This window comes from Pholis gunnellus (assembly GCF_910591455.1).
Source record: "Pholis gunnellus genome assembly, chromosome: 18".
Classification (NCBI taxonomy): domain Eukaryota; kingdom Metazoa; phylum Chordata; class Actinopteri; order Perciformes; family Pholidae; genus Pholis; species Pholis gunnellus.
The window spans coordinates 4,035,202-4,054,662 of record NC_136545.1 but is presented as its reverse complement, the minus strand read 5'-3'; the positions used below and the strand labels follow the sequence as shown (position 1 = coordinate 4,054,662).

The following is a 19,461-nucleotide window of genomic DNA, read 5'->3' as shown; positions in this document are numbered from 1 at the left end:
TGGGAGCGAAGGAACGGTTGCAGGGAGATGCAGCGTGCATGTTCTGATCTCTGGTCAGTCTGGAGCGAAGCAGGAAAGGGAAGAGGGTAACGTGTGACATAAATATGTTTACTGAACCTTGAACGTTCTGGCATCAGAGGGATGGAAACCGTAGGCAAGGACTGAGAGTGTGTGTGTGTGTGTGTGGGGGGGGGGGGATGTGTGCGTCAAGGTCTAAATAAAAAGCAAGCGACTGAAAGTGGTGGACAGAGAAACGTCCTTGGGATTTACCATCAGGCTAGACTTTGCAGACACAAGCTTTTAAATTATTATTCCCTTAACCCACAGAAGCCCATCAACAAGTATTTATTCACAAAAATAACTTATTCTGATTTATTCGTTCCTACGCATTAAAAGGACAAACTTCCCAAGCAATGACCAATTACGATATCATATCACGTATTCGATGCTCCAAAAATGGCGTAAAAAATATAATTCTTCTTTGCGGTTTCATCGGAGGGAGTGGCATTGTTGAAAGTCAGTATAAAGAGTCGACCACCGCACCAGCCGGGGCGACAGGTACAGAATGTACAGAATGTAAAGAGGCTTAAGAAAGCACGAGAGGGAGGGATGGACCGAGGAAGAGGAATGCAAGCGAGCGAGGGAGACAGGGGTCCGTGAGATCTGAATTCTGCTGAGTGCACCGTGTGAAGCTTACAGTGGCGAATGTAACACCGTCCCGCTACCTCATAAGGCACTAGTCGAAATAGAGGTTATTTCAGATTCCCTTCAAAGCGTTCAGGATCTCGGTGCACGCCTTACGTACTGGAAAGTTGATTTCATCAACTCCTTGTCCATCGATCAATATGTGTGCAGTGATGTGCTGCATGAGCCCTTTGCTCTTAAATTGCTAAAGTGTGTTTAAAGCCAGGCCAAGGTGATTTTAGAATGACAAACGGGCCCCTAATAATTGCTCCGTGATTCTTTTCCCACCGTTCTTTTAAAGTTGTTAATGGCGTGTTTCACTGAGTGTGATCGAACCTTTTTAACCTTCAAACTACAGTGAGAAGTAATAGGCCGCATAGCTGAGCAAATACAGGTAGGGCATGAAAAAAAGAAAGCATATGGAAATATTCTGCACAAAGACGGGTGGATTTATAACACCGTATTGGCTTGAATTCTCTCTGTCATGAGTTTTAGAATACCTGTGTCTTTAGAGATATTATCCACAGTGGATTTAGCAGTTTTATTAAACCTCTAAAGAACATTTCAAAACTTTGATAATCTGGCTTGACTCCAAATAGAAATCTCTCTTTAAAGTACACACACACACACACACACACACAGCGTCGCAGGCAGTTTGCAAAATACCCGTTGGCAATCGTGGGGTCCCGTGGTCCACTCGCTCCAGTGTTACACTTACGTCCTACCCAGACCCATTACGCAATATACAAGATTTTATGGCTGCAAGCCAAGGCAGCTAGGCTGTACACACTTTGCACACACACACCACAAAGGATAATATTGTAAACAATAAGGCCGCTCACGCAACTACACAGCGACTACGCCCGGCAACAGAATACAGACAGTGCCCTCCCCCCTCTCTCTGTCTAACAGGACAAGCGTGCACACGCTCGAGTCCCAACACACAGACCTCTGCTGGGCTTCTTCTAGTTGCCGTCCTGTTATCCCTGAAGAGGAGAAACCATGTCCTGCGTTCAACCCAGGTTCTCTCGAGAGGTCCTGTTTGACTCACGCAACTGTCGCGCCATCACCTTTAACATATCACTAGCAAAGACGCTGTTTTAACAAAATTGTCCGACAACGCCGTTAACCAGTGTCTGTAATTCACCAAACACGTTGTCACCGTTGTTTAGACGCCGGCAGCCTGTACATTGCCTGAACGAGCTGAACTTAACACCTCGTTCTCCTGTTTTAAACAATCAGATGATCTGTTTGGCAGCGGGACCTCATGCTTACAAGGAGGCCAAGAACTGGAGGTCACAGGTTTAATCTCACGGCCACATAAAGGACGTTTTAAAATGGCTTTTAGCAAACCTTTAAGTGCGTCAAAATCTGCTAATGGACGCAAGAAAAATGTATGAAGCAACATCACTTCTCTGACATTTCCCCATCATATCGTGGTACAAGATGCCATATTTCCATCCTTTGATTGGCTCGGGGTTCCTAGCTTCCTCTCACTATTTATGACGTATCATATTTCTGAGGTCCAGTTGCACCTAATCATACTCCCAGACCGTTTCTTTGCGAGCTCTCTGTGACCACTATAAAAGATTTAAAGCCTTAAAGTGTAGTAAAGCACTGCAGGACTTCCTGTCGGCCTTTGGCATAAACTTTGTTTTGGTTTTCCATATGGCGCCAGTAATGTCGGATGACTCCAAAAGGTTTTCCTGTCAGTGAATGTGCTTTCTGTGTACAAATCTAGCTTCATCTGTTAAAAATAAACAAAAGTCAATGTGAAGGCACATGGACCGAAACGTCTTTGAGAAGGAAATTGCAATCCCTCAAAAACGATCACATATACGCAAAGATGGCGTAATTTATTCAGATATAATTTGAAATGTTTAAAGCTTCTGTACTTTTGAAATTTACATTTATATTAATTAGAAAAACTACAAATGCGAGCAAAAGACAATGTTGATTTTCCTTATAAATGTCCTGGTTTCAATGCACTCATTCGAAACCACAATCACTGACTGAATATGTATTTATACACAGGACTGTCTCAGAAAATTAGAATATTGTGATAAAGTTCTTTATTTTGTGTAATGCAATTAAAAAAACAAAAATGTCATGCATTCTGGATTCATTACAAATCAACTGAAATATTGCAAGCCTTTTATTCTTTTAATATTGCTGATTTTATTTATTTATTTGCACAATTCAAACAATGAAATTCAAAACAAAATCATAACAGAGATAAATGAATATCACAGTGCAGGAGGAGGCAGTGATTATGGCTTACAGCTTAAGAAAACTCAAATATCCTATCTCTAAATATTAGAATATCATGAAAAAGTATACTAGTAGGGTATTCAACTAATCACTTGAATCGTCTAATTAACTCGAAACACCTGCAAGGGTTTCCTGAGCCTTGAAAAACACTCAGCTTGGTTCAGTAAACTAAATCACACGTATGGGGATTATCACAATATTCTAATTTTCTGAGACAGTCCTGTATATACATATAAAAGATTATGCAAGATATGGTGCCGTCACTGTGATTCGTAACCTTCTGACTAATTCATAACCTTGTGACTAATCAGTCTTTGTGCTCTTTGTGAAGCTAAACTCTAGTTTGACATTGAGAAAGACATTTCTCGACTTCTCGTTTCTGTACAAATGACAGTCGTGAGCTCTTACTGCTTTGTGATGACTGTCCCAGACTGTTCGTCAACCCACAGAAACCCTCTCCCTCTGCATACACCTGGCATTGAGCAGTTCAACAGGTGATGCAGAACGATGAATAGTCTCAGAGAAATAAACACATCTTCTCGCTTCAAGCTTTTGGCTGAAAAAGCTGAAAAGTACTTTTCAATGTCAGGTTTGCTTTCAGCTTAAAAAGCACACAAAGGTGGAAAAGTATTGGAGTCACATAATACATATGACACTTATTCATACTTTAATACAGGTGTGGAGGGAAAATGAGCTCTGCATCACTTCAGTCATTCCTTTTTTCTCTCCTTTTTTCTAATCTTTTGTCTTTCCCATTGTTCTGACTTTCCAAGTTTTTCTGCATCTTTAAAAAACAACAACCCCACATTCTCTTAAAATGATCTGTAACTTTGTCTCTCTTTAAAGTCTGGAGGCTGTTAACATTCTTTGACACTGCACAATGACAAGAAAGCCTGACAAAAACAGTTTATTCTTTATTATTTTTTGCGTGGCTTGTGTTTCTAAAGATCAGCAATTGTGTTATCATGACCCCAGCTTCAACAACATCCTATTTGAACAGGAAATGTATCTCACTGAAGACGTGACGAAACCATTTCTATGGCCTCTAATCTCCCTCTCTCACTGGGTGGGAGTGTTCAGTGTTGATATGTGTCTCCAAAAGCGGCGCTATGAAGAGAAGCAGCACTAGAGATAAAGACAAGTGTGTTTGTTTGTGTGACTTTGGGCTCAGTAGCTCACAAACACACATCCAATACACCAAATAGTCTTTCATACTTTGTCACGTTCACAGAGCCTGGCTTTTCAGAATAGTCTTTCCAACTGAAAGTATATTTTATGTTTTTTCCTGCTACAGAATACTCTCTTTTAGCTCAAAGTGCCGCTATGCCAAAACAGCCTTACAGAGCTACTTGCATAGCTGTTAGCAATATGGGTACTTACACACACACACACACACACACAGACAAAGCACTAACATAATACTTTACTTTGCTATTGTTATTATTATTATGTCAGAGGAGAACAAAAATCAACTTCATGGAGAGACAGACAGACAGACAGACAGACAGACAGACAGACAGACAGAGTGTGCACATCTTGGTTAAATTACATAGAAAGAAAGCTTAGGAGTACCAAACTGCTCCATGGACTTGTTCTCCAGCACACTCTGAACTAAAACTTAACAAAGCCAGTGGAAACGGAAAATCATTTCCAACATCATGTCCTTCTATTCTTTAATGAGAAATGTGTTGTTAGTTATGAGAAAGACTCGCGCTGACAGAGGTAGAAGCGATCAGTCGTCTCGTACCGTCGTCTTTGCGTTTTTGGACTGTTTGTTACATACAATTTGCAATAGTAAGTGAAAGGCAGACACAGCCTGGTGTGTGAATTTACAGCCTGCAACATGTTATTACCAAACCGTTTACACATTGGTATGTCGTTACTGCAGCTCCAGCGAGGAAATTGACCAAAGAAATTGGACGTTTCTGGTTTCCCCAAACATCTTCCTTTTCATGCCAATTTACTTGCACGAAAAGGACTCAGGATGATGATGATGATGTTGTTATGCTTACCGCCAAAAAATTTAGGCTTGAAAATAACTCCCAATAATTATACCTCCTCTTTTCCCACCCCTCTCTCTCTCTCTCTCTCTCCTCTCTCTCTCTCTCTCTCTCTCTCTCTCTCTCTCTCTCTCTCTCTCTCTCTCTCTCTCTCTCTCTCTCTCTCTCTCTCTCTCTAGATGCCAGGCCTTTTGTCCAGTCCTGTGTGTCTGACAGTCATCTGGTTTCTATCGTGGTCGCTGCGCCCCGGTCGAGCTCAGCTTCGGACTGATGAAGGTAACTCGTCTGCATGCTCACCTAGCAGAGAGACATTTTTCCCCGACGTCGTATTTAAAAAACACGTACAAACACACGTTTCTGTTAAGGATCAGCCGCGGATTCCTTTGTGAACTATTTTGGGCGCTCTTGACTTATCTCGACTCAAAGTGCTTGTGGGATCTAAAGCTACTGCAGTAGAGAGGAGGGAGCAAACCCAAAGCAGAGTCCTGATCAGAGAACTTTCTGTTTGTTTGTTGAAACACATCAGAGTTCAATGTAATGGTTCCCCCCTTGTCTGATTTTTGATGTGCACTTTTTTTATTATCTCTCTGCAAACAAGAAATCCATTGTTGAAGCTTTCTTCTTTTTTTCTCCCCCCGCCTCACACAGCGCTTGAAGGATCTGTCTGACATTAAGGAACTCTTCTTTCCTTGAAAGACTGTCCCCCCCCCAACGTTGTTTCGGTCTGCCTCTCTCTATTGCTGTATCTCTTTCTGAAGCCAGTCAAATTAACTGCTCCAACAATAAGAGCACTCGCCCTTGGCCCTTCAGGTGAAACTGTCAAAGTTTTCCCCTCCCATTAATTTTACCCTGCGGCAGCTCCAGAGTTCTTTTTCTTTTAATGGTTTGGAAAGTACTGAATTTCACACAGCTTGCAATTTTCTGTGTCCACCCTGCCATCTGATTTCAATGTCAGGAGAAACTTGCAGCCTTCCTGTGTGAATTAGAGTGTGTGTGTGTGTCTGTGTGGTTTTATGCATATGTGTGTGTGTGTGTGTGTGTGTGTGTGTGTGTGTGTGTGTGTGTGTGTGTGTGTGTGTGTGCGCTTGCGCATGTGTCTGGGCCCTCTTGCCAGAGGGAGAATCAGATATGAGTGGAACGCTGTGGGTTTGGGGAATAATGTACTTCACTGCCAATAAAACATGAATACACACATTCAGACCAGCCAACTCTTTGCACTGCACCAAGGCCCCAGGTAACGCACACTCACAGCAACATAGGGGAGTGTGTGTGTGTGTGTGTTTGGTGGTTAAAGGGAAAAATTAAATCTGGAAAACACTGACGAGAGAGCCATTGAATAAAAAGATTGAGATAAATGAAAAGTTAATGAGAGAAGAGACAAAGGAAGATTTTAATAATATACTCCTAAATGTCAGGAGAAATGCAGTTTTTCTGAACTTTCACCAACTGTACTTGCCTAGTTGTGTGGACACAGTTAAGGTCTGAATGGTTTCTCATTTTTATATCAAAATTGCAGTTCAAAAGAGCAGTTGTCTAAACGCAAGAGCCACAATTTGAATTGTTAATTGTATAATTTAACAGTTTCTTCTTCACAAACTACAGAAAATGACAGTTTTGCCTGCAACTGAAAGGACCACTGTTGCTGGTAAACTTTAATTCATTTCTTGAGTTGGCAAAAAACAACACCTACATTCTTGACCTTTCCTCCAGTTAATTCGAGAGGAGTGGGCTCTGTCTTTTTGCTGATCATATAAGACCAACCTAGTGGCAAGTGCTTTTGTGCATAGAGTATAATATCTAGGTGATCAACGCACATCCCTTTCAGACAAGATACGCTTGGCACATTTATGTCTTTTTAAAATATTATATAGCCCACAAGTGCATGCCTGTGGTGTGATTTGTGGAAAAAAATATATATAAATTGCGATCTCATCTTTGATCAGAAAAAGCTTAATAAGATTTTCTCCTGAAATTGTTCAGGTGTGCTCATTCCTGGTTTAACCTCCCAATGAGTCATTTGAATAATCTGTCTGGTCTTGTTGTCTGTCTGTCCTGTTGCTATTTACCTGATCTCAGCCTTTAATTTGATGATTGAAACGGTATCAGAGCAGTTGAAAACTAAAGTGGTCAGAACTATCAAAATACGAAACATGGAACACAATAAATCCTTTCTAGCTGTGATATCCACATGTTTTTCTGATGTCCCACAGCTTTGTTCACAGTTTCCAATAAATAAACCGCTGTCTTGGAAGCTCAGATTCATTAACCGTGCCTTGTGTTGTATATGCCTAATTGTTTCCCATACACACTGCAGCACAATAAACAGGCCAATTTTAAAAAAAAGGAACTCAGTAGAATTCATTGTCCTGCTTTCTGCTCGTCCCCTCCACACAGAAACATGAATGTAGCCTAAAAATTCACCGTGGAGCGCTTCGTCGTTGTTTTTTTACCTCGGCTGTCTCTTCTCCCACAGCCACTAAAACAACAGCAGGAAGGCCAGAAAAGCGATCTTTCGCTGTGAGTGAAAACCAAGCATTGAAAAGGCCCTCGGTAACTTGAGTTTGTGTAAAATTTAGGATTGTCGGCCCCTGAAGGGCACATTATTGCAGAAGGAAAAAGTAACATCAATATACACCAATAGAGCACACTGAATAATAACATCTACAAAATGCTTCACCTCCCTGGTCCGCTTACTGATGCAAATGACAAAGTCACATTTTTAAAATCCAACATCGTGTTTTATTGTTGTAATCCTTTGCGATACCATTTGCCGCTCAAACTTGTGACACAATGATGGGTTTGTATCAGAAATGAAGGAGAGGAAAAAAAACAGGACAAATTGTTTGTTACGAAGGGAGGAGAGGCCAGCAGGGAGTGTGCATGCCTGAGTGATTGAGGCTGAGAATTAATGAAGGTGCGTGCGTGGCAGACTGGCAGTCAAAGTGATGTTTTTCCACTCCAGATCTACTGTAAACGCCAGCTTTTCATGTTACGGAGCCAAGCTAAACATGCACACACATACTGAGATAGAGTATCAGCTCGGCCAATTACTGCAGTCAACACAAAATATTTGCTCAGGTATACACTGCACTTAGTATTGCTTCAAATCTGCTCCGCCTTCACAATTTTGCTGGATGGCAAGTTCAGCAGCTGCTAAAACTCTTCTGTTATGATACAAACTGTACTTGGCCTGTCAGCTTTTTCTCACAGTTTCCGACACATTTATAGATACATGTAATAGTTCCAACTAAAATTGCAATGAAGCGAGGTCACCGAAGGTTTGATCGTGACGATTACTCACCAAACCTTCAGTGACCTTGCTTTATCGCTTTATCCAAATGTCATTTTGTAATGATACGAACAAATTACATTCAGAGCCGTTGTAAAAGGGTGGAGACAGAAATCTCAGAGATGGATATCTCAAAACCGCAGCACACAAAGCTGAAGCTATTTGCATGGATAGGTACCACAAAAGGGTGAATTTGTAGCTAGTGAATCAATCTTGTGGACAAGCAAATTCAGACAGTGTGCAGAAAGCAGCTTAAATCTGTCTAAATCGAAATATTTTGGGCTTTGTTTCTCAGTTGGATCAGCACCGGTACATTTTCACATTTCAAAGGCTCATTATTTTTCATATACATATCAAAAATGTTTCTAATTGGAATGTGAGTGTTAGGTCTAAGTGTCCATCATTGCTATTTTCACACCAGCGCAGCTGTCATGTTCACGCCACGCTGTGTAAGTAGCTATCTGTGCACCTTAAATAGAGGCATTGTTGACACATTGATATCTTGAGGCGGCAGAAAGAGATTGCGCCTTTGACCAACAAAAACCTGGTCTGAAGTCAGTGGTGCAGTATTTTCCTGCTATTTAAAGGTAACGTTATTCAGATAACAACATGTGCCGACACAGGCAGGTTCCCAATGCACGCAGGGACCTACACACAGGGACCTAGACACGGGGACCTAGACACGGGGACCTAGACACGGGGACCTAGACACGGGGACCTAGACACGGGGACCTACACACATGGACCTACACACAGGGACCTAGACACAGGGACCTAGACACAGGGACCTACACACGGGGATCTAGACACGGGGACCTAGACACGGGGACCTACACACGGGGATCTAGACACGGGGACCTAGACACGGGGACCTACACACGGGGATCTAGACACGGGGACCTAGACACGGGGACCTAGACACGGGGACCTAGACACGGGGACCTACACACATGGACCTACACACATGGACCTACACACATGGACCTACACACGGGGATCTAGACACGGGGACCTAGACACGGGGACCTACACACGGGGATCTAGACACGGGGACCTAGACACGGGGACCTAGACACGGGGACCTAGACACGGGGACCTACACACATGGACCTACACGCGGGGACCTACACGCGGGGACCTACACGCGGGGACCTACACGCGGGGACCTACACGCAGGGATCGGTGCATTTGCCCACATGCACTCGAATGGAGCTGTTGATGGGACAGAGGATCAGGAGACGGCAGAAGCTTGGCTGCTCCTGTAGACGGTCCGCTCGCTCTCTTTCATTTGGCGCACAAGCAGATCCTCGGCAGAAAACCTGCTCGCTCCTCAGATTTACCGAATCTGACGATGAACTAACAACGCTCCAGGTGCGGGCGCACTTGGCTTTTAAAGGAAATTAGAGATGACACTCTAATTGGTTTAATTCATATAATGCCCAAAACACACCTATTAATGAAGAGACCACTTTAGACCCTTGCGCTTCACTTTGGGCTCAGATTACGAGCCGGTTGACGACCAAACCTGGAGTCGGATACACCCTAAATGCCCTTGCGCTATGTACTTTAGACCATGCACCATAGACCGTTTAAATAGGGGCCCTACATCTGTATCTTGTTCTAGATATCTTCTTGAAATGCTAAACTGCTTCTCTTTCTATTACTGTAGAGATATTAAAGTGCATTTGCTAATAGAGCAATTATTTGAATCGTGATAATAATAAAGTGTCAGAAAAATAAAACCCTTGAGCAGCTTCAGACGACGTGCCAAAGTCTCCCACGGCCCAGTGTCTGCAGGATCCCAAACCTTGTACGGTCATGTTATTGTGATACTGTTGACTCCACTGTAAATGGCGGCACCTAAATCACATTGATACAGACAATGCGGACACGTGGTATTTCTGCACGGTATTTGCAGTATGAGCATACCCGCTTTTAATGTTTTGTGTGATGTCCGTGTGTTGCAGTGTCAGGCGTGCAGTACGGGCAAATGCAGTCCAATGTGACACTGGCCTGCGGGAAGTCACAAATCAGGTGAGGAAAGAAAACGGTTTCCTGTGTACGTTGAAGTTGTGTTTCTTTGTCTTCTAATGACAAAGAGCTATTTACAGCACAGTCATATGGGAGTTTGAAAGATTTTTTTGTTGTTATTACATTCAATAGTCATACAGGAAGAAATTCATCAAGACGTTGCAGTGATATCCGTTTGTATAGCCATAGGATTCATCAGCCATCTAGCTGTGTTCATATCGTCAACAAATGAATTAAACTACTGTTTTGATGGCGGTCTGACAGTCAACAACAGAAGATTACTTATCATGATACAAAGGGTTAACCAGTGCCAAAAGGCATGTGTTATTGAAAAACATATATACATGTTAATTACTTTATGAATGAGACCAAATCAATGCATTGAGGGAGTTAACAGGCTCTTTTAGTTCCCCTCTCATCAATACAGAACGTACGCTAGCCTTTCATATTTTATTCATAAGTCATAAGTAGGCTACAATTATTAGAACAATACAAACATCCAGGCTCCCTCATGTGGCTCAAAGGCGTACTGCAGTATGTATGGAAGGAATTCTCCAAATCGTCTCGTCTTTTGTATACGACTGCTTTAAAGAGCTCAGCTCTTGTTCAGGCACAACAACTAAACTCTTGTGTGTTCTCCACCAGGGCGCCTGTGGCGTGGCATCTCAACCACAGCTCAGCGCTGCCGTGGCACAAAGTGACCTCCGACGGGGCCTTAGTGCTGCTGCACGTCGGCCACTCGGCGCAGGGCAACTACAGCTGCTACGACGCCCGGGGGCTCCTCCTCCACTCCGTCACACTCAGGCTGGGCCGTAAGTGTTGTGTCGTGCTGTGACTTGTCCTGGCTACGCAGCTCCCTAATTTGGGGAGTCATTACACTTTTAACACCTCTGCCGTACTTTTAGTCTCTCGCTGGAGCCTTAAAAAAAAAAAAGAGTCTTTGCAGCAGGAACATGCGTACGTTCCTTGTGTTTTAGACAGCATCCCAGTCCCTCACAGTTGAGTTCAGTCTTTGGATAATTCAGCATAAAAGCATAATATAATGTTTCTCCTACTCCCACATTCTCGTCTCTCTCTTTAGTTTGCCTTAACATATTCTCCTCAATGTCTCTTTCATCCCTCTAATTATATTTCTCTCTTCCCCCGTTTACTTAATGAATGAGTTCCTCCTCTCAACATTTGATTTATGCCGTCTCTCTGGCTCCAACAAGGCACCTTATTACAAAACGCCGACGATCAGAGCGGCGCTGCTGGTCCTCAGAGGAAAGCGGTCTTGCCGGTCGTCACATTGACAAAAGCCCTCCGCTTCCTGTAACTGTCTCCAACAGGAAGCGGCTCCCTTAAGTGGGCTTCCTTTTTAAAGGGACGGGGACTTTTTTTTTTTTCCACAGAACTGGCCAAGCCTCTCCTGAAATATTTTTGGTTAACAATAGGGACACCAGAGCACAGAGCTGTTCATTTAAGACCTGAGGACGAGACAGAGAAACATATTCAAATATTACATTTAATAGGTTCATTAGAACATACTCCCTCTCTCTCCTGACAATAAACTGTCTGACTCCCGTCTCCCAGACCCCCCTGGGCTGCTGAGCGTTTCCTGTCAAGTGCCCAATCACACGCACGTTCGCTGCTCCTGGACGGAATCGGTGAAGACCTTCCTGCCAGCCAAGTACAACGCCTCCTTCAGGTAAGAGCGAGTTACTGCAAGCCGAACAGCAACGCCCAGGGTCACATTCACAATGGGCAACAGAGACTAAATATAGTGCATGTGCCACAGATGTTACATTTTTGAATGAGCTGCATGTAGCGTGAGTCGTATCCCGATGTGAACCCTGTCTATGCTTCTCTGCTTCCATCTCTGGCCATGTGGCACTCAGTGGAAACTTTTCACCTTAACACATCACAGCACGTGCTTCTCAAGCTAAGTGTCCAGCTGAGGAAACTCAGTTCTCCGGCACACACTCGAGTTGTCTCTCACCCCAACAGAATGCAACACTTTTTTTTTCTTGTTTTTGTTTCTTTAAAGGGGGACCGGTCAGGAGTGGAGGCCATGCGTCCTGGATGTGGCCCGTAAGCTCTGCGACATCTATCATCCTGCCTTCTGGCAGACCATCCACACCCTGAGAATCACAGAGACCAACGCCCTGGGGTCTGAGACGACATCCGCCCGCTTTAGGTTACATGAGCTATGTAAGATCACATTAAAACACACACACACACACACAGCAAAGGAGTGGTTTAAAACATATTTTTTTCCTATTTTAGTGACAGATTTCTATGATGTCTATGAAGCACTTAGGTGGTATGTTCTTCTCTGAAGGTTGATCATTATTTATTTTTTTGCTTCCAGTGCTCCCACTCCCGGCTCTACTGAAACAGGCTATTTAATGTCTGCTATTGTCACTATTCTCTGTTATTCCTACCAGTCGGGACATAACACACAAGCCTCACAATCACATCCATTATCTGCTCCTCTAGTTTTGCCTCAAAACGACAGACACACAACAGGGTTGATGTCCTCAAAGAAGCTAAAAGATGCATTTACCTTCCCGTCTTTTTCACATGTGCATGTTTTCATTAGACCCTTCCCTTTCTGTCCTCACATAATGACCCCAATTATCTTGTTTTGCTGCTCCTCTCTGTGCGCATTGGTGTTCTCGTCGCTCTCGAGCGGAGGCCATCTGCGGCGTCCTCGAGCGTCGGTCTTCGTAGCGGCTGCTGGAGTGCCTGTTGGATATTGCTCACTGCTTTTTTTTCCCCTCAACCCCCGCATACTTTTTGTTTGTCACAGCGGTGCTTCAAATATGCTGCAAAACACAAGATTCCAAAAGTTGTTGTGATAGTTGTGTCAACAGCGAGGTGATATATGCATAGAAAGAGTGGTCGTTTTGAATCAAAGCTGCAAAGGTAGATCACGCATCAGATACTTTTTGGGGGTTTGGTTTTTGGGCTTTTTTGGTTTAATCTGCCCTCTCGTACTTGATTTCTTTCTTGTTGTCTTTTAAATAGTGCGCCAACCATAGCGGAAATACTTGTGGCTCAATCTCTTTCTAATTTTCTTTTTCTTTTTGATCTCTCCTTGTCTGCAGTGAAACCAGACCCTCCAGAGTCTCTGCTGGTGAAGGCCCTAGAGGGCCATCCAAAGAGGCTGATGGTCTCATGGGACTTCCCTGCCTCCTGGCCGCTGCATGATGCTTTCCCCCTCATGTTTCAGATCCGATACAGGCCACAAGGCTCCGTATATTGGTCCGAGGTTAGTGAGCGAGGCTCCACTGTATACACTGTATACAGGTATAAAATGAATGAATTTGTTGGGTTGATCAGATGAGTGAGTGGTCGTCTAATGTAAACCTTTGTAATCTCTTTCTCCATCCATCAGGTTTTCTCCGAGGAGAGTCCAGTCGTGATATTTGATGCCCTGGCTGGTCACCTCCACCAAGTTCAGATTCGAGCCCATGACGAGGTGAACTCTGACAGCCAGTGGAGTGAATGGAGTCGCCAGCTCCTCGCCAGGCCTTGGGAAGGTCAGAGAGAAAGATTAACAAGAATCTTAAGATTTCTAAGACTAAGTCAGTTTGTTTTTGGAGCATATTTTAAAGCAACAAACATGGACAACAGTGCTCCACAGAGAGATGACACAATACAATCAGCATAATGGACCAACATCATAATGAAACTCAATAACTACAATTGAGTCACTTGGACTCTGTGTCAAATGAATATTTATTTATTGACTATCTTCTGAAGTTTTATAGACCAAAAGATAAATCTCACAAAATAATAAAACCAAAGGTTAATCTATAAAATAATCTGCATATTCATCGTTACTCACTCGAATATTTCCCTAAAACGTGTGTGTGTGTGTGTGTGTGTGTGTGTGTGTGTGTGTGTGTGATCATTCTGTTTGTACTACAGTCTCCTCCACATCTGAATCTCCAGAGGAGCTCCAGCCAGAGGAAAGCTCTCCAGAATATGTTTTTCCCTTCAGCACAAAACCTGAAATCTCAACCGCAAAGTCACACAGTAAGTTCTTTTCTGGGTCTTTTCTGCCTTCATTTGACAGCACAACTGAAGACTGGAATGGGGGTGATTGGCAAAGGACTCGAACCCGGGCCGCTGCGTTTCGGCATTTCAAAATGATGCACCAGTGATTGTATTGTAACTCAATGCCAAGAATTTTGCTACTTCTTGCACCTCAGTTGTTTCTGCTCCAATCCCGCTTGTTTGGCTTCCTAACAGCGGGACAAGTACGTTTTTTAATTTGGCACCAACAAGAAGCCGCACCAGTCATTGATGCAGCAATTATTTACTGTTATTATACTCTAGGTAGAGCAGCACAAGTACCTTGTGTCTGGCTTCATCACCAAATTACATATAACTGCAGTAAATTGTACCTGCGGGGTATGAGCTGTACATGTACATGTGCAGCTCACATGTACATGTACAGCTCACATGTACATGGGCAAAAAAAACACACAGGAAAAAGCAGCCTGCAGAGCATCAAAAATATACACATGCACGATACGCACGTGTAAACATGTGCCACCCGCTCAGTAGTATATACAGGGAGACAGATAGACACAGGCTGAAAGTCACCGTGACTGATGCTGTCAGATTTAAGATGGTTTGCTGTGAACCAGATGTCTTTTTCTGTGTGTGTGTGTGTGTGTGTGTGTGTCCACTGTCATTTGCTCTTAAATCTCTGTGTTTTATTGTTAATGCGTGTCCATGCCTTTTTGTTGTTGTTGCTTTGTTTCACAGTTCACTTTCAACAGCGTTGTGTCTTGTTTGTGTGTGTGTGTGTGTGTGTGTGAACGAGAGTTGTTTTCCCTCTCTCAGTACGATAAATGCGTGTTTGTGTGAAAGCTGTAATGGCACATTTAAATTGAGCTTCTCACCACAGAGTAATTAAATCTGAGAACACACGCATACCTGCTATTTATTTTTCTCTTTTTATTTTTGCCTCAGAAGCACACAAACACCAGTGGATGAAAAAATATATGAAATATGTATATTCAGATATTCAGAAGACAAAAACACAGCGAGGTGTGAACTCTCCCCCCCGTGCCTTCCACCCAGCTTGTTGTGTTGACCCCCATGTTGTTTTTTTTCTTCCCATTCAGATTCTGTACATCCTGAGGATGAAGGTAATTTGGGTTTGGTGATTCTGCTGGTTTTGTTCTCCGTGGTCATCCTCACCACCGTCCTTTCCCTCATCTTTGTCGTGTGGTAAGACACACATACACACACACACACACACACACACACACACACACACACACACACACACACACACACACACACGCATCCCACAGCTGTGTGGTCTGTCTTTGAGATTTTTCTTTTTTTTTCAAAGCATTTTTTAAAGTTTTGTTCTTGTTGTTCACTTATTGTTTTGTATTTCCAGGGTGAGACAGAGGCGGCGCGATCATGTGACCAAACAGGAACTCACCTCTATGGTCAAGATGAAGTCCATGCCAATCTAAGGTGAGACGCACATATACGCAGACATTGATCATCTTCCCTTTCTTCTCTGAAGCAGTTTGTGTCAGATTGAATTTGTCTCGTTGCACTTGTGTTGTGAACATGTTGAGTTCTCACTGATGGCCACACACATGGCAGTTCATGTTCTCAGTTTAGCTTGTTTGGCAGATAGTTGTAGACCTCCGGATGGCGGCCGGCCTCCGCGGCAAAGATAATTACAATCTTAAAGAGGTGTCACTTCTTTCAGCTTTATAAGAGTACCACAACATGTCCTCCAATGGGAGCTAAGCCAGTGAGAATCGCATAGCAAAGCTCTGCCTGAGTGGGAACCGGAATAGTTGAAAGTGCTGCTATAAACAACATTCAGAAAACCCTTCAGATAGCTAGCCAACACGTGATTATAAGCCCAACACACACACACACACACACACACACACACACACACACACACACAGATTATAACCCTGCCTGTATATCTCTCATTCAGCTCTGTTATTTAAATCTGTACTTTTAAGGCAGGGCTTAATTACATTATGATTTATACTTGTTTTTTAAAGTTGCCTTTTTTTCTCTTTTGCTTTCATCCATTCTACTCTCCTTCATTTCCTCTCCTCTTTTCTCCAACCTCTCTTCCTGCTTTTTCACATCAACTTATTCTCTCCTCTTTCCTCTCTCCTCTCATCTTTCCTCTCCTTTTTCCTCTCCTCTTTCCTCTCTCCTCTCCTCTCTCCTTTCCTCTTTCCTCTCCTCAGGTTGATTTCAAGCATCTTGTCCTTGTCAGCCCGTTCTAGGGCTCCTCCCGAGAGTCAGCCTCTGCCTCTACCACTGTAGCAAGCTGACCGTCCGTATTCAACTACATTAACCAGAATGCATCTGCCAGGATCCGGGACAGGGATGAACCCCTGCAGGGAACTTTGCAGAGAAGGGTAAAGTTACCCAGTATATAAGCTGACCGAAGGGTTTGTTTTGGAAGATTTCCTCGGACATATTCAACAACTGCACTACTACCCATAATGCATCAGCAGACTCATTCTACTGTCCATGGGGACAGTTTCACTTCAGCAACGTCACTGTGGTTCAATCCTCAGCGGCTGCATCAGGACATTTGAGTTCACTCACAACCAACGCTGCTTCAGGTGGACTGACTCCTCGCCCTTTTATTTTGGAGGGGAGCAACATTTTTGGAACTTTTAAGCAACAAGAAAGAACAGGAAGTGCAGCTGCCAAACAGGAGAACAGGCTTTTTTTCTTCTTTTTTTGTGGAAAGGGGAAGATTTTTTCTGGAGACAACTGTCCTCTCTCCTCCCACCCAGAACTCCTCACGCTCCTTTATTTTATTTTACTTTAGATTCATGGGGAGGAGCGCCCGTTATTACACCGACCGACCGACTCAATGCTGTGAAGGAAGCATAACTGCCAGTCTCTGTGTGTGTGCATCTGATGCCAAAGCAGCAACTACGGGCATTACTGGTCTCAGCTGAGGGGGGCGGGAGGCAAACCCGCCACCGGCTCCTGACCTGAGGGGGTTGGACATGGAGAATAAGGTCCAGTGTGGGCGGGTCCGGGGTTGGGCTGTCTAGACGTTATTTCATTTTACGACAAGATTTTATGTTGCATGATGTGCTTGTTTTTGCCTGTCTGGCGTCTTTAGTACAGGTGTTCTTTTGTGTCTTTTGTTATACCTCTTTCTATCCATCCATCCACTGTTACTGAATGTGTGAATGAAAGACACACATGAGAGAGAGAGAGAGAGAGAGAGAGAGAGAGAGAGAGAGAGAGAGAGAGAGAGAGAGAGAAGACGGGCCTTTCACAAACCACCAGCATTATGACTTTACACAGATACTAAATTAGCTAGAGAATATTAAACCATAGATATCCAGCAGTCCTGTCTATACTCCAAACAACCCTGACTAACTTCTTTCTCAATGTGTGCCATTACAATTCATACACACACACACACACCTACACACACACACACACACACACACACAAACACACACACACACACACACACACAACCTTTTAAAGAGTAATTTAACACCAGGCTGAAAAAGCGTCGTTTTTGCCGCCATCTGCGGTGCCCTGTTTTATCTCTGGGCACACCACTGATGGGTGTCAGTGGATGTTAAACTATTCTTTAAAATCAGGGTGGCACTTTATCTTTGTGGTTTGCACATAGTTAGATGGGGGAAAATATGGTCATTTAAATGCATGTCCGTGTCCTCAGTAGGACTACAGCTTTATTAAACGACTGTTATCATGATCAATAGATTTGTGGGATCTTTTTTTCTTTTTTTTTCAGGTATTTTACTTAACATGGATATAAAACTGAGAAAAACTGCAAATCTTTACATTTGATGAGCCGGAGCTGGCAAATATTTGGCACTTGAATGATAAATGGCAAACAATCTATTATCAAAATTGTTGTTGATCGCCTGAAACATGAATTAACTCTCAGCTCTAGGCCACTGATGCACCATTGAAGTTACCACACGCCAGTTTTCAACGTGATCAGTCTTCAATAAAACCTGTTGGTCTGGGGTTATGAGAGGAGTAGAGGACTACAGTAAGAGGCATATGTTAACTAGATACAAAAGCTTATTAAAGGTCACCTTTACTAATATCATTTAAAACAGCAGGGTGTAGATTTATGGTAGGAACGCATGATAAACACATGTATATGATAAAAAAGGCCAGCTGAAACATGTATGAAGTCTCACTGACAGGCTGCAGGTGTGGGACAGATGGGAATGGAAATGAACGCAGACAGTGCACTCTGACACGGGTTCTTTTCACTCGGTGAGTGGGCTTTCACAGTCACTGCCACCAGCCTCCATCTAATTAGAAGTGGACATGGTCTGTGGACAAACACTCTGGGAACTTCTGTAGCAGCATTATGTTCCTGAACAACAGAGAAACAGTGTGCACCAGTTAGCTGGCCGGCTTCACCGCCTGGTTATCTCACTAAAGCCGAGTTAATGTATCTGAATCAGAGCTGCCGTCCGGTGGGCGTGAACATGAGACGAGCACCAAGGCGACCGAATGACAAGAGCGACTCTCGCTCACTGCGCTTGTGTGTCACATCCCGCCGGTTGGTGGGAAATGAAGGATCTCTGGTGGCCGGTCCTCACCGCAGGAAAAGCCCGAGATACCTTTTAGAACAGTACATCTGGTTTAGTTTTGCGTTTGACGCCCGCAAACCGGGAGTCCTGCCTGCAGCTGATGGGAGTGAGGTCGGTGCGGTGCTTATGGAAGGCCATTTCTGCCAATGTGATGAAAACTAAAACATCTTGTATTTCTTTAAAATGAGAAGCTTTCTCAAAATAATGACTTAAGTATAACTAAGTAAGTACTTTGGTATTTCGTGATACTATGTCATGTTGCAATGTTTCTCTAAATGAGTCTTTATTTTAAGAAAGTTTGTCATTATGGTGCGTTACTTACTCATTTGAAGACACTTAGTCATTATTTTAAGAAAACTTAATAATGACTTGCAGAAATGATTTTCCGCAAATTAATGGGAGAGTCCGCAACAAAGTATTTTCTTTTGGGGGGGGCTTCAATAAGTATAGTTTTAGTCATGTTCTGTTGATCCAAACTGTCTAGTTATCATCTATTTGACTGACTGGTTGGTTGGTTGGTTGGTTGGTTGGTTGGTTGATTGGTTGATTGACTGGTTGATTGATTGGTTGGTTGATTGGT

General features: G+C 43.3%; 1 protein-coding gene across 1 annotated transcript in view; it reads left to right on the top strand.

Moving 5' to 3' along the window:
- The window catches only part of il11ra (interleukin 11 receptor subunit alpha), a 50,573-nt gene extending 31,112 nt beyond the window's left edge, over positions 1–19,461 (top strand). The window contains exons 2-12 of the mRNA XM_079179658.1: positions 5,135–5,231; positions 10,212–10,278; positions 10,921–11,087; positions 11,848–11,962; positions 12,302–12,465; positions 13,365–13,528; positions 13,655–13,799; positions 14,191–14,298; positions 15,399–15,504; positions 15,683–15,762; positions 16,512–19,461. Coding sequence (XP_079035784.1) covers positions 5,135–5,231; positions 10,212–10,278; positions 10,921–11,087; positions 11,848–11,962; positions 12,302–12,465; positions 13,365–13,528; positions 13,655–13,799; positions 14,191–14,298; positions 15,399–15,504; positions 15,683–15,761 — 1,212 coding nt within the window. The 3' untranslated portion in view covers position 15,762; positions 16,512–19,461. The remainder of the gene's footprint in view (positions 1–5,134; positions 5,232–10,211; positions 10,279–10,920; positions 11,088–11,847; positions 11,963–12,301; positions 12,466–13,364; positions 13,529–13,654; positions 13,800–14,190; positions 14,299–15,398; positions 15,505–15,682; positions 15,763–16,511) is intronic.